At 44.5% G+C, this 17,553-nt stretch overlaps 1 protein-coding gene across 6 annotated transcripts in view; it reads right to left on the bottom strand.

The window, feature by feature from the left end:
* LOC124282414 (fatty acid synthase-like) overlaps nt 1–17,553 on the bottom strand; it is a 56,695-nt gene that overhangs the window by 18,794 nt on the left and 20,348 nt on the right. For all 6 annotated transcript variants that reach the window (XM_046718402.1, XM_046718401.1, XM_046718398.1 and 3 more), the window contains 13 exons: nt 12,752–12,850; nt 12,302–12,484; nt 11,540–11,656; nt 8,501–8,609; nt 7,949–8,133; nt 7,184–7,329; nt 6,530–6,641; nt 5,964–6,134; nt 4,977–5,129; nt 4,391–4,505; nt 3,593–3,873; nt 2,267–2,404; nt 2,078–2,193 (listed from right to left, as the gene is read on the bottom strand). In XM_046718402.1, the coding sequence (XP_046574358.1) occupies nt 2,078–2,193; nt 2,267–2,404; nt 3,593–3,873; nt 4,391–4,505; nt 4,977–5,129; nt 5,964–6,134; nt 6,530–6,641; nt 7,184–7,329; nt 7,949–8,133; nt 8,501–8,609; nt 11,540–11,656; nt 12,302–12,484; nt 12,752–12,850 (1,925 nt within the window). The remainder of the gene's footprint in view (nt 1–2,077; nt 2,194–2,266; nt 2,405–3,592; nt 3,874–4,390; nt 4,506–4,976; nt 5,130–5,963; nt 6,135–6,529; nt 6,642–7,183; nt 7,330–7,948; nt 8,134–8,500; nt 8,610–11,539; nt 11,657–12,301; nt 12,485–12,751; nt 12,851–17,553) is intronic.

A 17,553-nucleotide genomic window follows, 5' to 3' on the forward strand; every position in this document is an offset into this window, starting at 1 on the left:
AGCTTTGTGTACTAACCTTTCCTTTAGTCATTTGACAATTTTGTATCTCTGTCGTTGGTAAGAGTGAGTGAGTGAGTTTAGTTTTACGCCGCACTCAGCAATATTCCAGCTATATGACGGCGATCTGTAAATAATCGAGTCTGGACCAGACAATCCAGTGATCAACAGCATGAGCATCGATCTGCGCAATTGGTAACCGATGACAATGTGTCAACCAAGCCAGTGAGCCTGACCACCCGATCCCGTTAGTCGCCTCTTGCGACAAGCATGGGTTATTGAAGGTTCATTTTAACCCGGACCTTCACGGGTGACTGGCATTGATTGCAAATGCAATGACAGACAATTGGTGCGGTGAACATACGAAATATGGTGTGTTAGCCAGTCAGAACCCAACATTCATGCGTAGTGTTAGATAATGATTCCTATTAGGGATGACTATTGACGGGGAAACAACTATTGCCATACCGATAGTCTGTGGCAACATACTATTGCGATAGTCTATTGCAACCAACTATTGCAATACTATTATGGCATTACGATGCATCGATAGTTTTCGTTTCTTCCATCAATTAATTGCTATCGGAGACTCAACAATTGCAATCCATCGACAGTTCGATGCATCGTTACAGCACTCATTCATATGCCTACCCGAAAAGAGTGAGTGCGTACAAGCAGATTCTCTCGGACAGTATCAGTCATGCTTCGGTTGATGGAACTACTTAGTGTTTCCGTGTTTACATCAGCACTCGGCAATATTGTACGTCAAACGAGTGATTGACATGAGCAGCGTCGACCATCGCTGGTGTAAAAATATACTAGGTGTCAATAATAAAGGGTCAAATGATATAGAGCACGTGTAAAGAAAAGTTTCTCAGAAACAATAGAACGAAGAATGCCATCATAATTTTTAATGTGTTGACACATTGTGAGATACAGACAAACATCACTCGCAAACATCAGTTGTATAGACCAACCCCCAACTTGAAAACGACAGACATAAAGCACTCGGCACTTGTGCACGTGCTTCCTGTACACTTGGCTGTTCCTCTCTTTGCTCTCCTTCCTCGTAACAAATAGTGAACTGCGTCAAAATTTTAATGATAGGTTGTTAAACAACTTTTTTCTATTTAGGACTTAAATTCTGAAGAAAAACCACAGAGTTGGTCTGATGTTTTGATTATGATCAGCGTTTTTTCAGTATTATATGTTTATTAGTTTTCGAGTAAGACTGCAATTCATCGCTCCGCTTTTGAGCCAGACGGACTTTAGTGGTGGACGAAATGCAGGTCGCCTACAGCGGAGTTCGGCTGTCCTTAAACGTCGGCGAACGGTGCTCCTGGATATCGTTAGATTGTTAACATTGAAGTGTTCTGTCTGATGATCGGCTGCTTTAAGGAATCTGTTATGTAATGCAGTGTTAATCACGTGCCTATCATCTCGGACTGTTGTGACTCTGGGGCGACCTGGTCGATGTGCATATTCCACAGACCCATTGGCTTGAAATCTCTTCCACAGTCTACCAATAGCACTCTGACTCCCATTAAAGCGGACAGCCACCTGCCACTGAGTTTGACCATATTCCAAAAGGCCTATATCCTGACCTCTTTCAGCAAGTATCGAAACAACTCATTTTAAGTTGCGATTTCAAACAGGTAACAGAACAGTGAACGACAATGAAAAAGCATCGATGCATGTGTATTATCCTCAACTTTCCATGGATAGAGCGACTTGCACGTGCAAATGTCACTGACATTAAGTGACAGGTGGATTTCCATATTGACAATTTAAATAAAAAATGTGCCATGTGTAACAGAATGTATCGGACGTTAAACAACGTAATACTGACATTTCAACGGCCTGATGTGTTTTTCCATACTGTTAAGAAAGTTTGTAAAACATTCCGTTGTATAGATTTCAAACAAAACCGAAGATTTTACAACTTTTAAGAAATAGTGTGACCAATAGCTTGACCCTTCATTAATGACGCCGAGTAAATTGCAATCTAAGTTTGGAAGCTTGACCATCCGATTGATTATTGGTTAATAGCACGAGAAGTAAGAAAGTGCAGAAATCTTACTTTAGAGCCACACACTGCTGCCCATGCGTGGACAATCAGGAGAGCGAGGGGGTCGTATACACTGCGTTCCAGGTCCGTTTCAGGGAGTCGATACACATCCTTCTGTTGATTCTTCACTGTAAGCAATGGTTCTGTGTAGCTGTATGCACAATATCATATATATGACAGTTCGCATAGACCCTCACTTACCTGTATCAGAGAACTGGCACCAATCTGGCAGTGGCCAACTTATACTATGGTTCCAGGTAACCAAGGGACTCAGTGGTGGGTTCGAACAGTCCAGAGGGGCCGAGGGTGGATACAGGTGGCCGGCTTTTATTGTGTGACCTGGAATAGATAGTACAATCGATTATAACATCAAAAATAGTTTTGGTAATATATATTTGCTAATAACCAAACATACCTTACAACGAATATTTCATGTTTTTCATGCGGGTGAAAACTGAAGACTGAGCAAAGCAGCCCAATGGCAGAGATCATGAGTAGCGACCCTAACGATAGCAGCAAGGATAACCTGTGTCTCCACCTTTGAGCCAGTTAAGTTTTATGTTACCTTTAGCAATATCCTAAAATGTATAATACTCACACTTTGCTAAGGATAAAAATATTCACAACTTTACATAAACGTAGATTTATAATTTGAATTTGTGTCCATTTAAAACTGGATAAATAATAATATGGTAACCCCTCTTTAGGCAAACAGCCACTTCAATCTAACCTTATGCACTTGATACACGAGTAACAATAAAAATGGTTTTCAGATGCAGTGACATACTGAGACCTAGGACCCATGCTTACAAGAAGCTTAGGTATTTAAACCAAATTTGACCCAACATAATAGTTTCTGCTGAATCTATGATTTGATCCTTAGCAAAGTGTGAATAGTATATAACGAGGGGAGCACCAGAAATAGAACCCACACATTGTACCCACATGGGGATCGAACCCGGATCTAAGACGTGACGAGTCAAAGCTTTAACCACCTAAAGCTAATAAGTAATGAATGACGGCAGGCCTCAATCACTAGAGAAACTCTACTGTAGTCATATGGACCAATCTATATGATAGAGGTTTTTATTCCAACGGATTTTCGTATTACTTTCCCTATCCATAATTCTAGACTTGTAAATGCCTGACGCAGAACCTACTTGGGTTGGGACGGGTCCAAATTTTCTACCCGGGTATCCCACCCCCTATTACCCGATCCTAACCGGGTTAATTCCTGACATCAAATTTGCAAGAAATGGCAATATATTCTTCAGGTCGGAGGCTAAAATTTCGACACTTTCAATGTCTTAGCCATGTATTATATTCAAAAGAAGTGACTGTTAATTATGTCTAAATCTTCAAAGACAATACAACCTTTTAATCATCAAAGAATAATATATATGACATTGTTTAATCTATTAGTCACATGATCATAACGGGTCCGGGTATTGAGACGGGTACCCAGGTCCAACTCATTACCCAGCCGTCCCGGGTATCCGGGTTACCCGTCCCAGCCCCAGAACATACCCAGTTCATGTAGTTCTCCGAGAGTCTGAAGCACGGATAGTGTCCTTGGATGACAATGGACCTCTGTCTGACCAGACCGACTACAAGAAACTTCAGTCTGTGTACAGAGGCTGGTCATACACAGGGACAGAAGCGTCGCTTCCTTTGGTAGACTGGAGACACGCTGGTGTTGATTGACAGCTCGCTGGAGAAGAGACATGAAGTACGAAGCACCAACCGTCTGTCTTGCTTTACTGTGGCTGGTACTATCTGCGTGTGAGCAGCTTCGGAATATAGGGGTCCTGTATTGGAATTTGTTCTGTGAGTAAGTAACCGAAAACACTTCCGACAATAGCAATAGGTAATTTGTGTTTCTTGGTTGTTTAAAAATGCTGTACTCAGTAATGTTCAAGCTACATGACGGCGTTCAGTGGATAATCAAGTCTGGACCAGTCAATCCAATCATTGTCATCATGATCATCGATCTAGGCAATTGTGATACCATGACAGCCTATCCCGTTTGTCGTTAGTTAGTCCCTTTACAACAAACCTGATTAGCTGAAGACCAATTGTAATCCTGATTGTTTTCGTTTTTGTTAAGTGCGTGTCAGCATGTCACATTGTACCCATGTATGGATTCGAACCCGGTTCTCCCGCGTGACGAGCGAACGCTTTAACCATTGGGCTACCTCAATGCCTGAGGTAGAATACAATTTCGACCAAAGAAGGCTGATCTATAACTGTCATTAGCGCAGATTACTGTATTATATTTACGTCACTCGACCACTCATACAAACCGGCACTGTATTCTGAACATACCTCTTTCTTGGTGACGGAATGATCGACTTTAATTTCTTCTCTAGGTTGCTGCAGATTTGCTCTGGGAATCGCATGTATATCATCACGTCTTCTGTCAGCTCAGAATACACTCCGCCTGACATGGAAACACGTTAAGCTAGAAACAATGTACGATCTGTTTGTTGTTAACAACCGCAGTTCATGTTCAATATTCAAGTTACATGACTCACCTGTAAAAGAATTGCGTTTGGAACCAAAGATATTAGTTTAGATCGACGCCCTAAAATCAATTCAAAATCAAAACTAGTGTTATCTTGAAGTTCATTAAATGACTGAGAACTAACTCGGTAATCTAAGAATATACGAATATTGCATGCAGCCGTTACAGCTATGGATTATATATCCATTTCACTCATTGTTAAACATTTTTACTGATAGCCATAGCAAGTATCATACATGATGAATAAAACTAAAAGATATCAATCGATTTCTTGTTGTATCAATATTTGAATCTCATGTTTGGTTCGTATGATTACCAATTTGAAAATAAACGTGCAAATCGCTCGAAATTATTAGACTATTTGGTTGATGTCTTGTTGATATTCACCTGCTTGTTCAACCTGTTTGAGGATGTAGTCTTTATCCTGCTCTGGGAGAGCTGCCAGCATTACTGTGTTGTTGATGTAGGTCAGGATGTTGGTCTTTGGACCCAGTTTGTGCACGAAGTCGGAGTGAAGGCTGATGGAGTAGATAGATTCACCTGCAACATTTACAACTGTAGCAGTACATACGTGAAGTCTATCTTTCTGTTGAATATATAATAAATCCGTCCATTGCGGTCACTAAATCGCCAATAACATAAGGAAGATATCAGTACAATAGGAAGCCCACACTTGCGGTGTGCAGGATAACTGAGTGTCCAAACGGACGAACCGGTGAGTGAGTGAGTTTAGTTTTACGCCGCACTCAGCAATATTACAGCTATATGGCGGCGGTCTGTAAATAATCGAGTCTGGACCAGACAATCCAGTGGTCAACAGCATCAGCATCGATCTGCGCAATTGGGCACGGATGACCTATGTCAACCAAGTGAGCGAGCCTGACCCCCCGATCCCGTTAGTTGCCTCTTACGACAAGCATAGTCGCCTTTTGTGGCAAGCATGGGTTGCTGAAGACCTGGTCTACCCCGGATCTTCACGGGTCAGGACAAACCGGTGAAGATGCCGGTTAGAATTTGTCTCCAGTAACCCATGTTTGTCGTAAGAGGCGACAAACGGGATCGGGTGGTCATTCTCGCAGACTTGGATGACATGTCATCGCATCACAGTTGCGTAGATCGATGCTCATGCTGTTGATGACTGGAGTGTCTGCTCCAGACTTGATTATTTACAGACCGCGGCCATATAGCTGGAATATTGTTGAGTGCAGCGTAAAACTAAACTCACTCACCTAGATGGACGATGGGCGAACCACATAAATGACAGCTAGAAGCACAAGCACACCACGAGTCATAACGATTCTGGGATTCGAACAAGTACCATCTAATGGGCGAAATATTTAACAACAAATGCTACAGAATCAGACGTTGACCTACCTTTGCCCTCAGTCAAAAGGGATTCCAGAGTCTCCCCAATTGCCAATGCTACTTGAAGACACTGTTTGTGAGTGAGGCAAGCGTCAAGGTAGGCGACTGTGATCTCCGACAGTCCCGATCCTATAAAGCCATCTGGGCGTATTCCTGATGCTTTGAGAACCTCCATCAAACCTATATAAGCAACAGATAACCAATAGAACACTATCTTTGACTGGGATATATATCGATCAATCGTTAGCAAATTATAGCAATAACAGTGATAAACTTTAGTAACGTAGATGCTGCAACGTATTAACATCTGTACAAAACACTTCTGTCGCTTCGTTTGTAAATAATTATGATAAACGAATCCTATCAAAGGAATTAGTAAGTACTGCGGGACCTGTTAAATTTTGAAACATCGATTGCAAAATTAGTTATCTTTTTCATTTGTTTCGTTAACGCAGCACCCAGCAGTATTTCAGTTAAATGGCAGTGGTCTGTCAACAGAATCTGGGGTTGGGGACAGAGTCCGGCGAAGTTGATTAATGATGATATTTATTGCAAGTGTCTGTCATACAGATTACCTATATTAACAGCTGTCAAACAAACTAGACCGACTTTGGTGGCAGGTTTAAATGCTGCTTCCTTTTCCAAACTCTCTGTTACAGATACATCTGTTTCCAGGCTGCGAAGAATCTAGAAACGATAAAAACTGCGGGGGGTAATTATGAAATTATCAGTATATCATTATATGACATCAGTCACAATTGCAATTGTACCATACCATATGCTTTGCTTATTCATATAGGAATATACTGACTGACTGACTGAATCTGGTTTTACGCCGCTTTAAGCAATATTCCATCAACATCACGGCAGGGGGACACCAGAAATGGGCTTCACATAGGAATATACATAGTTCTGAGCAGTAGATAATGAACAGATACTTTCTTACTTGCTGCACCTATATAAGGATTCAATCATTCGTGTTTGTGTGTCTTGTGTCTGTATTAACGTTCAAATCAACATTATACCAGCTACTGTACAACGATACAATAATCCAGTCACGACCAGACAATCCAGTGACGGGCAGTGAGCAACGTTCAAGCCGTCAGCGGACAACATGAAAACACAAAAATTAACAAGCCTGACGACCGGGTTCATATTGATGCTCAGTTTGCAACTGACCTATTCTTACCCTGACTAACTGTATTAAATGATCTGAACGGATTACTGACCTCGTCAGATTCCTGTAGAGACTGCTTGAATACGCCCAGCTGCAGCAGGTCCGCGTGTGGCATGTTGCTGCGCCAGGCTATATCCTGTACTAGTAGCCACAAGGGAGGTCGGTGTTGCTGGCGTGGCGACCAGTAGACGGACACACCTTTAGCATCAACAACAAACAGTGAACGTTCACTATGTGTACACTGCTGGCACTGACGTTTTGAAACCTATATTGATTTTCTAGTCTGTTTGAATTTTGAAGTACGAAATCGTGTGAATTTAATATTAGTATATAATTCTGAAGCCGCAAGCTGACCGGCAAACACAAAGGAAGCTCATACATTGTCGTTTGAAGTCCAATAGCAAACATATGAGGTCTGCTTGTCAATATCCGTAGATGTACAAACTGGCAAATAGTGTATTGAAACAAAGGTGATGAGGTTCATTACACTGACTGAGTTGGGTTTTACGCCGCTTTTAGCAATATTCCAGCAATATCACGGCGGGGGGACACCGGAAATGGGCTTCACTCATTGTACCCATGAGGGGATTCGAAACCGGGTCTTCAGCGTGACGAGCCAACGCTTTAACCACTAGACTATCCCCCCGCCCCGGTTCATTACACATACATTCATTGTGTCGCGTGGGGTAAGATGCACAGTACTGTCATCACAAATGACGCAAAGGATACTGAAGGTATATCTGGAAGATACTGCTAATTTTCAAGACACCTGACAGTTTGGAATGTGCATGATCAAGGAAACATGGACAGCACTTACAAGGCTCTTGACTTAAAGGACATTTCTGTTTGGGAAGCAACTCCCTCATAATACGTCCATCATCCTCATCCTCGGCTAACCATCGTTCACAAGGAAATGTCCACGTAAAGTCCAGAGATGAAGAGTGGACGGTCACGTGACCCAAGAACCAGGAGGCAGCTGCACCTTTATCATCATGGCCGATCCTGGTAGTTCAAGTAGGAAAACAAGGTTGTTTTGTCTCATATGGATTATGATGTCCTTTTATGAAAACGAAAGAGAACATGCCACTCACTACTCACAATCTGATACTGAAAGTATCCCAATTTAAAAAAATTAATACTTGTTGGTTGGTTCATTATCTGTTAAATAAACAAAGCGCACAGTTGGCAAAGTCGGTTTAACATCTGCAACCTTCTAGTTGCGCCCTCTAGTAACGGCTTCTTGTTTGTGAATTAGAACTGACAATTCACACATCACTATCATTGGTCATCCTAACTAAAGCAATACAAGAAACAATTACTCGGGGGTGGGGTTGGGGGTTGGAGTTGTGTCTTGGGAGAGTCGACTCACACAATTCTCTGCAGGTGTCCAACGTCCTTTGTTGTGATAAGGAACTCGTCTGTATTTCGTCTTTCAAACTGTTTTTCGGGTGTTTTGCTTTCCTTCAAATCTATCTTCCCTGGAAGGCATACCCATCGAATATATAATGAATGATTTATACTCCAAACGTTTCTGGTCACTGGACAATCACCTATCATTATTTGAGCAAACCTGTGCAAGTTACACGAGTATCATAACAGACATTTAGTTCCAGAAGAAAGTTTTCATGGTTAGAAACTATCTACGGAATGAAACAATTGTAATTTTTATGATAAAATTGATATTTTATACTCGTGCTATATGCTTATCTCCCTTTCCCTTCAAACGGTTACGTGGAAACTTGAATCCCTTTGCTCCCTTAAGCAAACGTAAAATCACTCACCCAGTGGGTTACCTACCTTTTCCCGCAAAAGTGTCCCATGTGACCTGAACACTGGCATGCTCTTGTCACTCTCTCGCCCGCACTACAGGGAGGCCCGCAGTGCTGAGAGAGGACGGTTGGCAGGGCCCTTCAAATCATGAGTCAGGATAAGTATAAAATATCAATTTTATCCTAGATTATTTTCCTTATCCCGAGTCATGCTATATGCTTAAGGAATCCGACGGAACAGGTGGTGGGTCAGCCACCTACCGGGACTCAATGTGACTGAATCGGTGAACATAGCGTCTCCTGATAAACCCCCTGGGAGCAATCTCATCTGTTAAGGCAAGAACGTTACCAAAACTGAGTCTATATCAGTCATGCACTGACTTATCTCGTAAGACAGTGGAGCATGGACTCTCTGCCGGCCTGGCGTCTACAAGTCAGCGTGACAAGAGTGAGTATCTCATTATCTGGCAGGAATCGGATTGTTGCGCTACAACAAGAGGGCCGAACTTGTGGATACCGGATACATCTTCTGTAGCCATATCCTGAAGATAATGGTTGGTGAACATTGTGTCAGACTTCCAAAAGCAGCCTTCCGTAATGAACAATAAAGAGCAGTTCCAATGTAGGTTGAGTGTCGAGGCTAGTGCTCTAACTTCGTGAGGGTTGGAAGCTCTAGGAAGATCCAGCCCAGCTGCTCTGTAGGCTCGTAGGATGACAGCTGTTCCAAAACGAGATCGTTCAAAACTTCAAAAGTTGTGGCGGGTGATAGCGGGATGAAGAGATGCTTGAACTCCCTCCTTGTAGCAGTCCTTCCCAAGTAGATCTTCAAAGGGTTTATTGGGCACAGGGACAGGTCTTGTGCTACATGTGGTCAGAGGATCGTAGACAATGCTAGGACGTGGAATTGTCTGGTTTCAGAAAGTAGTCTAGGTTGAAACGCTTCATGTTGTAGATGAGGCGGAACTTATCTTTGGAGTTCTTCTTTGGTACCAGGAAAATTGGAGAGTAAAAGCCGGAGGTGAGACTGTGTTGATCTAGGATCTCTACGGCGTTCTTTGCATCGAGTCAATGGCCTCAGTCAACTTGATGCGTTGTAACTTGGTGTATCTGTGCACCTGTGGGTTGACCGTAAGTGGAGGCGTCGCCTTGAACTGGATCTCGTACCCTTCTCGCAGCACTTGATCGTCTTCTAGTCTCCAATTCTCCCAGTAGTAGCCTAGACGTCCACCGAAGAACGCCCTTGTAGTAGTAGTGTCGAGTTGCGCCAAGTTCTTGTCATCGACTCTATAACTTTGTGACTGAGTCGCTGAGTGGTGAGTAACCTCATCTATCTCAGGAGCCTTGAGGAATGGTTCCATTTTGTGAAGCGGGAAGTTCCTGGCCCTGAACGAAGGGTATGCTGCCCTTGGGACCTCGTAGCCTTCACAAAGGCCGTCTTCAGCTTCTCCAGGACCTGCGATAATTGCTTCATGGTAGGAATCGTCAAAGTGTCGAGGTTGTCAACTTTGATGCAATAGGTCGAGTTGGAGTCACGAGTTGGTGAAGATATCGGCAAGCCATCTGCAACCCTGGATACTATCTCAGAGTCAGTATAGATGGTTGGGTCTAGATCCTCCTAAGCGTTGTCGTCCGAAGCCGGAATTTCCTCGTGGATGAGGGGATGCTAGAGTTCTGTAGAGAGCTGCTACATCGATTGCCTTGACCATCTTCCTGGTAATCTGGTCCATGACGTCCTGCTGATTAAAGGGCTGCGCTAAAGGATCCGGAGGCCGACGTGAAACCGTAGTAGACAATTTGTTGAGAGGATCCAGCGAAGCCAGAGAGTAGCCTTCTCAAAGCTAAAGGGTTGCTAGACTGCGGACGCTGGCGATTAGTGATCAGCTGCGTAGAAGGGTTCACAAACCCATTCTTGGACTAACGAATGGCGTGAATAGACTGCGCAGATGTAGGCTGGCTGCTAGCAGGAGGGTTCGCTGGTTAGTGTTGACTGCCTGGCTGATGGTGCAGCTGTCTCATGACGAGTCTGCTTGGAAGGGTCATGAACCCTGTAGTAGTCGTCTGCTGTGAGAGCCTCACAAAGACTTCTACTTTGCAAATATTGATAAATGTGCACAATATTTACAACGTGTGGCAAGAGAACACGATGTGTTAACGCAAGAAGAACACACAGGGTGTTGATCAGCCGCTGAGATGCGTGACCTGCATTGTTTACATGCCACCATGCAGAAACAGTCACCTGAAATGGAGTGTCCTAAAATACAATTCACGGCCTTAATTTGAAAATCTGTCCAAAAGGATATAAGCCGTAACAGTTACCCAGGAAACCGCCCGCTTGAGCAATGAAGGAGAGATTGATGAGAGGGCATGTCTCAGGTCACGTGAGGCGGCTTTTGGTGGGAAAGTGGGGCTTCCGATGGGCGAGTTTATTTTGACTGTTCTTGGGAACAAAGGGATACAAGTTTACCGAAAGGGAAAGGGAGATAAGCAATATAGCTTGAGTCAGGATAAGGAAAAATGAGAAATATCATCCAAATAGAGCCCAGAGCAATCCTGAGACTTTCTGGAACTGAGGCATGGATTCCTTCTTATGTATTCCCAAGGGTCTAGCAAACAAGGCATAGGTTTCAACAATGACATACCCGACTTCTGTAAGTCTCCTTGGAGGTCGATGAACACATTCGCATCAGTTCCAGCCCCGAATTTGCTGCCAGTGGTGACCTTGACCGTGTATGTGACTGTTGCTGATGTTCTACATACTGCATTGTAAGCAATACATTTACTTTGAAGATCGATGAAGATCGGTTCTCAAACATTTGTGTAAATTAAGTCAGATGAATCAGAAATGCATGATTCGTTATCTCTGTACAAACTCCTGAGATTTGGCTTCTAGTGGTTCAAATTATCATTGTGAGAAGTATATGATCTGAGGCTAAGTAATTATTTGAAAGGCCATCATGTTACTGACTTGGGTTTAACTTCACGTTGAAAATTATTACACTTCTATACACTGTATGGGCGCATGTGGGCATGAATGTACCAGTCTAGGGAAATGCTGGTTTTATAGTGCTAGCTTTAGTTCACGGAGATTCTATGCCAGAGTTTAACATGGATACCCTTAATGCCGAGTGCAGGCATAATGTGCTATCTATTAACGTCTTAATGGGTAAACATAAAACTTGAATTGAATGAAAAACCATATCCTACCCCATATATAGATGAGCATCCGATTCTATCACTATCACATCAAACATTTCTGTCTCAGTCAAATGGGAGAGTAAATCTTTTCTCAATATATATCAGCTTATAATACGAGGACGCGAAGAATTAGCCAACACTTATTCCCTGTAATGAATGGAACGGGATGTTCATTTTGAAGGATCAGAAATATTCAAAATTCTTACCGATCTCTGGCAGATCCACTATGGCGTAACCCCTGATCTGCTGACGTGGGTCGCACGACAGCATGGATCTACTCATAAGCTTCAATAGTGCCACATTTTCCGAGTGCTTCTCAAGGAACGTGCGTATCCTTGCTATGCCTTCTTCGCTCCGGACGGTGAGGGGCACAAGATAAGTTCCTGCCTCTAATAACAAGACGTACTTCGAACATTACATAGAGTGATAGTGTTGATAATTACACCATACATGTCTATGCTTGTACCACGCTGTATTCATCAGTTTTTATTTACTTGGTTTTTGCCATATGTTTGTGATATAAAACAAACCATAAACAAAATTTCATAGTGTTCATAGTAACAATTATTTACCCATATGAAGCTTGTATATGTCTCTTATTTTCAAACTCACATTTCGGAGCCAATATATTCAGTGAATGTTTCAGGAAACCTTACTTTTGCATTCATCTGGTGGGTTCTTGTAGGACATGAGGATAAGATGACCATTCACTCCTCCAAAGCCAAACGAGTTGATTCCCATAATACTTATCCTACCTGTCAATGAACAGTTAAAAGAACAACACATTGTAAAGTCACTGCATGGATACATTGAGAAATCAACATTACGTTGCCCACCTCAGAAAAAAACCCGTACCAGTGTGCGTGCACACGTGTGCTTGTCCGGGCTTTTGATGTCTTTTTTTACCGTAATGCCGAATATCGGACAAGGTAAGTACAAGGATCATCTTTAACGTCTTTAGGCAAGACGACATGGTGATCGAACCAACAGCCTTCCACTAATACACGAAGCAGGTGGAGTAGTATATATAATGATAGTCCGGGATCAAGTCCAACAAAAGCCTCTGCAAAGCCTTATTTCACAAATAAAGCTTTTGTTAGGCCCTTAGATCTCGCCACCATTGTATCTACTACTTTTGAACCCCCAGTTAACTTCCCGACCCCACGTGGCACTACTGTGCCGCTATGACCTCGAACCTGATCACGTGGCACTATGTCTTGTGAAACAGTTTAATGTTTCGCACCCCTTGTTCTATGTACTTTTTTTCTCGTCTTCGCCGATAGCAGACTTACGAGACTTGAGCCGGATTTCTTGTTTCATCTTACGGTACTTGAGTTCAGAGAGGATTGAACGAGATTCCTCCTCTGAGATCTTACTGTCAGTGAGTGCTGTAGAAATACGCTCACTTACCGTGTTCAGCTTTGCTTCAGCCAGAATCCTGATCTCGTCATGTTTCAATGCCTTCCAGTGCAGTCTGCGTGACACAAACTTAAACACCAATCCAGCCAACCCTGACACCCTAGCTGTTATTTCTATGCCTAGCACTGCGGGTGCGGCTATGATGATGGCCAACAACCCCACGCCTACTGCACCTAACCCCATACTGGTAGCCATAAGGGCGGTATCAACACCATCCACGACATTGAAAGCTCTATGGTACTTCTTATACAATGCTGCCCGTGTGTCGCGGTCTTGTTCTAGTTGGCGTTTTATGTCGCATAACTGGCTCAAGCGGAACCAGTCTACGGTTTCCAGGGGCTTCGCTACTTCCTCTGCGACTGGGTACAGATCCATCCTATGTGCCTATAATATATCTTATGAGATATTTTTTAATTGGGCTTCAGTTAATAGTCGATCAATGTACTTGAGGCTTCTAAGGCCTACGTTCTCGGGTAGGTGAATTCTGGAAAGGTCAATAGGTAACTCTTGCCTTATACGAAATATATGGGGGCTTATCAAGGGGGGCAGAAACCTCTGTGAGGAGTCCGAGTTCCGTGGTATGACGATACTACAATGGCGGTCTTTAGATGAATCAACAGATGAGTTTATTTCCACCCCAGATAAAAGGTCCCATGAGACCCTACGGGCGTTTTTTAAAAAGAGTTTTATGATTAATGTGGAGCCTGGAGGTATAAACCTAGAATATGGTAGGTCAGCGTATATTTCAAATGATAACCGTGCATTCCCGGTTGTATCTAACATGTAACCCGGGCGATTTGGGGTTTGGGAAATTCTCATATTTTGAGGGCCTGTGGAATGAAACCTCCCGACCAAGATACCGCTGTTCTTAATTTCGGCGATATCCCTAGTGATAGGCCCACCACTACGAAAAGAGACGTAAGGTGTGGTGAGGGTCATGTTGATCAACCATTCGGGCTCTCTAAAGTCGTCTGCCAGAGGCACTCGCACGTACACACCATCTCTTAAGCGCAGGGCGTACGAGGTGCCGTCCACGCCGGGCCAATCGAACCCCTTTGTGCCTCCTAGACCCCCGAGTGTGATTTTGGGCAGATGATCGGCCATTGCTGCCCGCCTATACACATTGTCTTTCAAGTGTAGGACGTACGAGGTGTCTTCCTCGCCAGGCTGATTGAATCCTTCCGTGTCCCCTAGATCGTTAAGTGTGGCGTTGGGGCGATGATTGGGCATTGATATATTACTATTACGAGATAGTTTCCAATTGTTTTTCTGATAATATCTTAGGGGCGCACTTCAACCCCATGAAGTGTATGTTGTCGGGTAGGAAGATCTTGGTGAGTGATATCGTGTCTTCCACGGTCATGGTGACCCCCTGCAGACTGGTGTGGGAGTCTGCACCCACCCGCACGTAAACAGTGCAAACCTGATACTGGTGCCGTTTCACCCACCCGAGTTTGACCCCCTTCACGATTTCGACTTCATCCTTTGATGGTTCCCCTAGGTAGACTTTGATGATCAGAGTGGCGTTCTCCGGTAGACTCTCCAGGATGTTGACCACGCCAGCGAATTCAGACACCAACTGCAATGTCACGTTTTGCACCCCCGGTTTACTCGATAGTATGTGGGCTGCCATACTGGCGGCTGGGCTGATGACTACGCTATGCCTCTGAGCAGGGTTCCGTTGTTCACGACTTTGTTTAGGTAGTTGTCTTTGTTCTCCGTGAACACGTAGGGGAGCCGAGCCTAATATTGAGAAACCAGTCGACTTTAGCGGGCAACAACACCCACTTGTCGTAGTCGGTGAAGACGTGCGTATATGGCTTGTTCTGGGCGACGGTAGTGCTCTCAACATCTTCTAAGTCGAACAGTTTGCCCCCGAACGATGGGTATACTATCCATTTATCATCACCGGTGCTGACTAGGGCGTACCGAGTGTTGACGACCGCTCTTGAGGTATCTACTATATCACCTAGTGTTCCACCGGAGGGGACTTCAACGCGTTTGTAAATGTTGTTTTCAGTTGCAAGGCGTACAATTTACCATCTTCTCCGGGGTCGTCGAATCCGCGTGTGTCCCCGAGGTCGGAGATCCACGCATTGATGCATTTTTTCAACTTCATCCCGGGGCCTTGTGCGCTAGTCATTTTATGTGCAGCGTTATGCTGAGGTATCCTATATTCACGGGATTATGATTTATATCTAACACCGATATTACCAGCTCAGGGATGTTGCCCCGAGTTAACCTCTTATACTGCCGCGGTGAAAACGACTCGGTTCTGCCGTCGTTGTATTTCTCCGTTTTCACCGGTACGGCTCTCAGTATCGTGGAAGGGTGACCCCCTTGAATGTTGTCCATTGTGCTCAGCTGGCCGAGATGAATGCACAGCTCTCGGTACGGTACTAGGTCGGGTAACTTCGTGCCTGTGACGGTAGTTGTTGGTTTTATCTCGTCAGGCGACATACTGAGTGTCCTCGCAAATGGTCGACCGAGCCTCAAGGAGTTTCTTCCGTTGTTGATTAACACCACTGTGCCGTTTGAGTCGTTCATCTTGAGTTCGGCTCCCAGGGGCTTGAAGACCTCGTCGCTTAGCGAGCACACGCTGTAGTAGCCGTCAGTTATCTGATTGCGGGCGCCACTGACGAAAAGCTTGTTGTCGTTGACATTGATGTTAGTCCATCGCGGTAGGTAGGTGATATCGCAGAGTGCGACTTCGAGTTGACCCGACATGTTATCGATCATGTGCATCAGCTGAACGGCCTCGCCGCTCGTTATTCCTGGAAGTGTTACGTACATGTTAGAGTATATATATCCATTATATAATACTTTAAAAATGTACAAGCCGGGAGTGTTTTACCCTAAACTGGACATAGATTTCCCACACAAGATCGTGGTCGCTCCTGGGTTGTATTTCGACGCCCAGTTTATAGATGTATTTGCTAGGTATAGGTTTTCGGTGACTAACGCTAAGGTAGTCCACGCTTGGTTCAACAACCCGATGCAGTTCTGGCAGAATCAACTCAACTTCGCTGTGTGGTGCGCTACGACGGGGTGTGGTGTGACATTGGCCGACACTCGGCGGGGACCGCTGAGTCAGTCTGTGTTCACGTTCCACGTGTACTACCAGGTCAGGCGTATCCTCAAAGAGATCAGCGCTCCGATCCCACAGGACAAAGCATGGGACGCAGTAAACAACCAGTACGATAGACGGGCCTACGAACGCGTTTGCAACGAATTCGAACTAGACCCGAAGACGGATTGGCGTTTGCCGGGCCCGAACCATGGGTTGGGTATCCCCATCGCTCACAATATGCATATCGCGGAAGCCAGCAAACAGCTGGTGAAAGATTGGGGTTACAAGTCGTATCATATCACAACAAACGAGTGGGATGACCGTTACATAGCTTTCGATGACAGCAAGGATTACCGAGTCTGGAGGTTCGAGCAGGGGCCCGCGGATGATTGGAAAATGTTCATGCTGGACAGGTCGAAAGGGTTTACTTGTGCCGGCACCGAACGCTTGAACGACTCGATTCGAACGTACGTGTGGGCGCTGTTGGGTGCACAGACGCAAACGCGCTCCAAGGGGACTGCTTACGACGCGCAGAAACAGTTCGTTGTTAATGTTGAGGATGCTATCAATGCTCTAGTTGATCTACCGAGTGCCATCAAACGCTACCAAGACGTGTTGGAATACGCCCGGTCGAAAGTCGACTATATGTTCGACGTGGGACTGTACATGGATCCGAGCGATATGCAACTGAGAGTAAAAAAAGTGGTGGGTTACAACAACGAAATAGTCATAGCCACGGCAGACCAAAAGTTGGGCGTCAACCCCGATGTTAACACCCCCCAAGTCCCGCCACCCACGACCGGTGAAACGGGTATAGTGGCGCCACCCCCAGAGCCTAGGGTTCAACCCACACCCCCACAGCCCCAACAGCAGGCGTCCAATCAGCAGCAAATCGACCGTAAAACAGCCCTGGTGGTTGGTGGGGTCGCGGCCGGTTTGGGACTCATTTGGTTAAAAATTCCTTAGCCA

This window comes from Haliotis rubra, unplaced genomic scaffold, assembly GCF_003918875.1.
Source record: "Haliotis rubra isolate DU_JTF1 unplaced genomic scaffold, ASM391887v1 Scf3, whole genome shotgun sequence".
Classification (NCBI taxonomy): Eukaryota; Metazoa; Mollusca; class Gastropoda; order Lepetellida; family Haliotidae; genus Haliotis; species Haliotis rubra.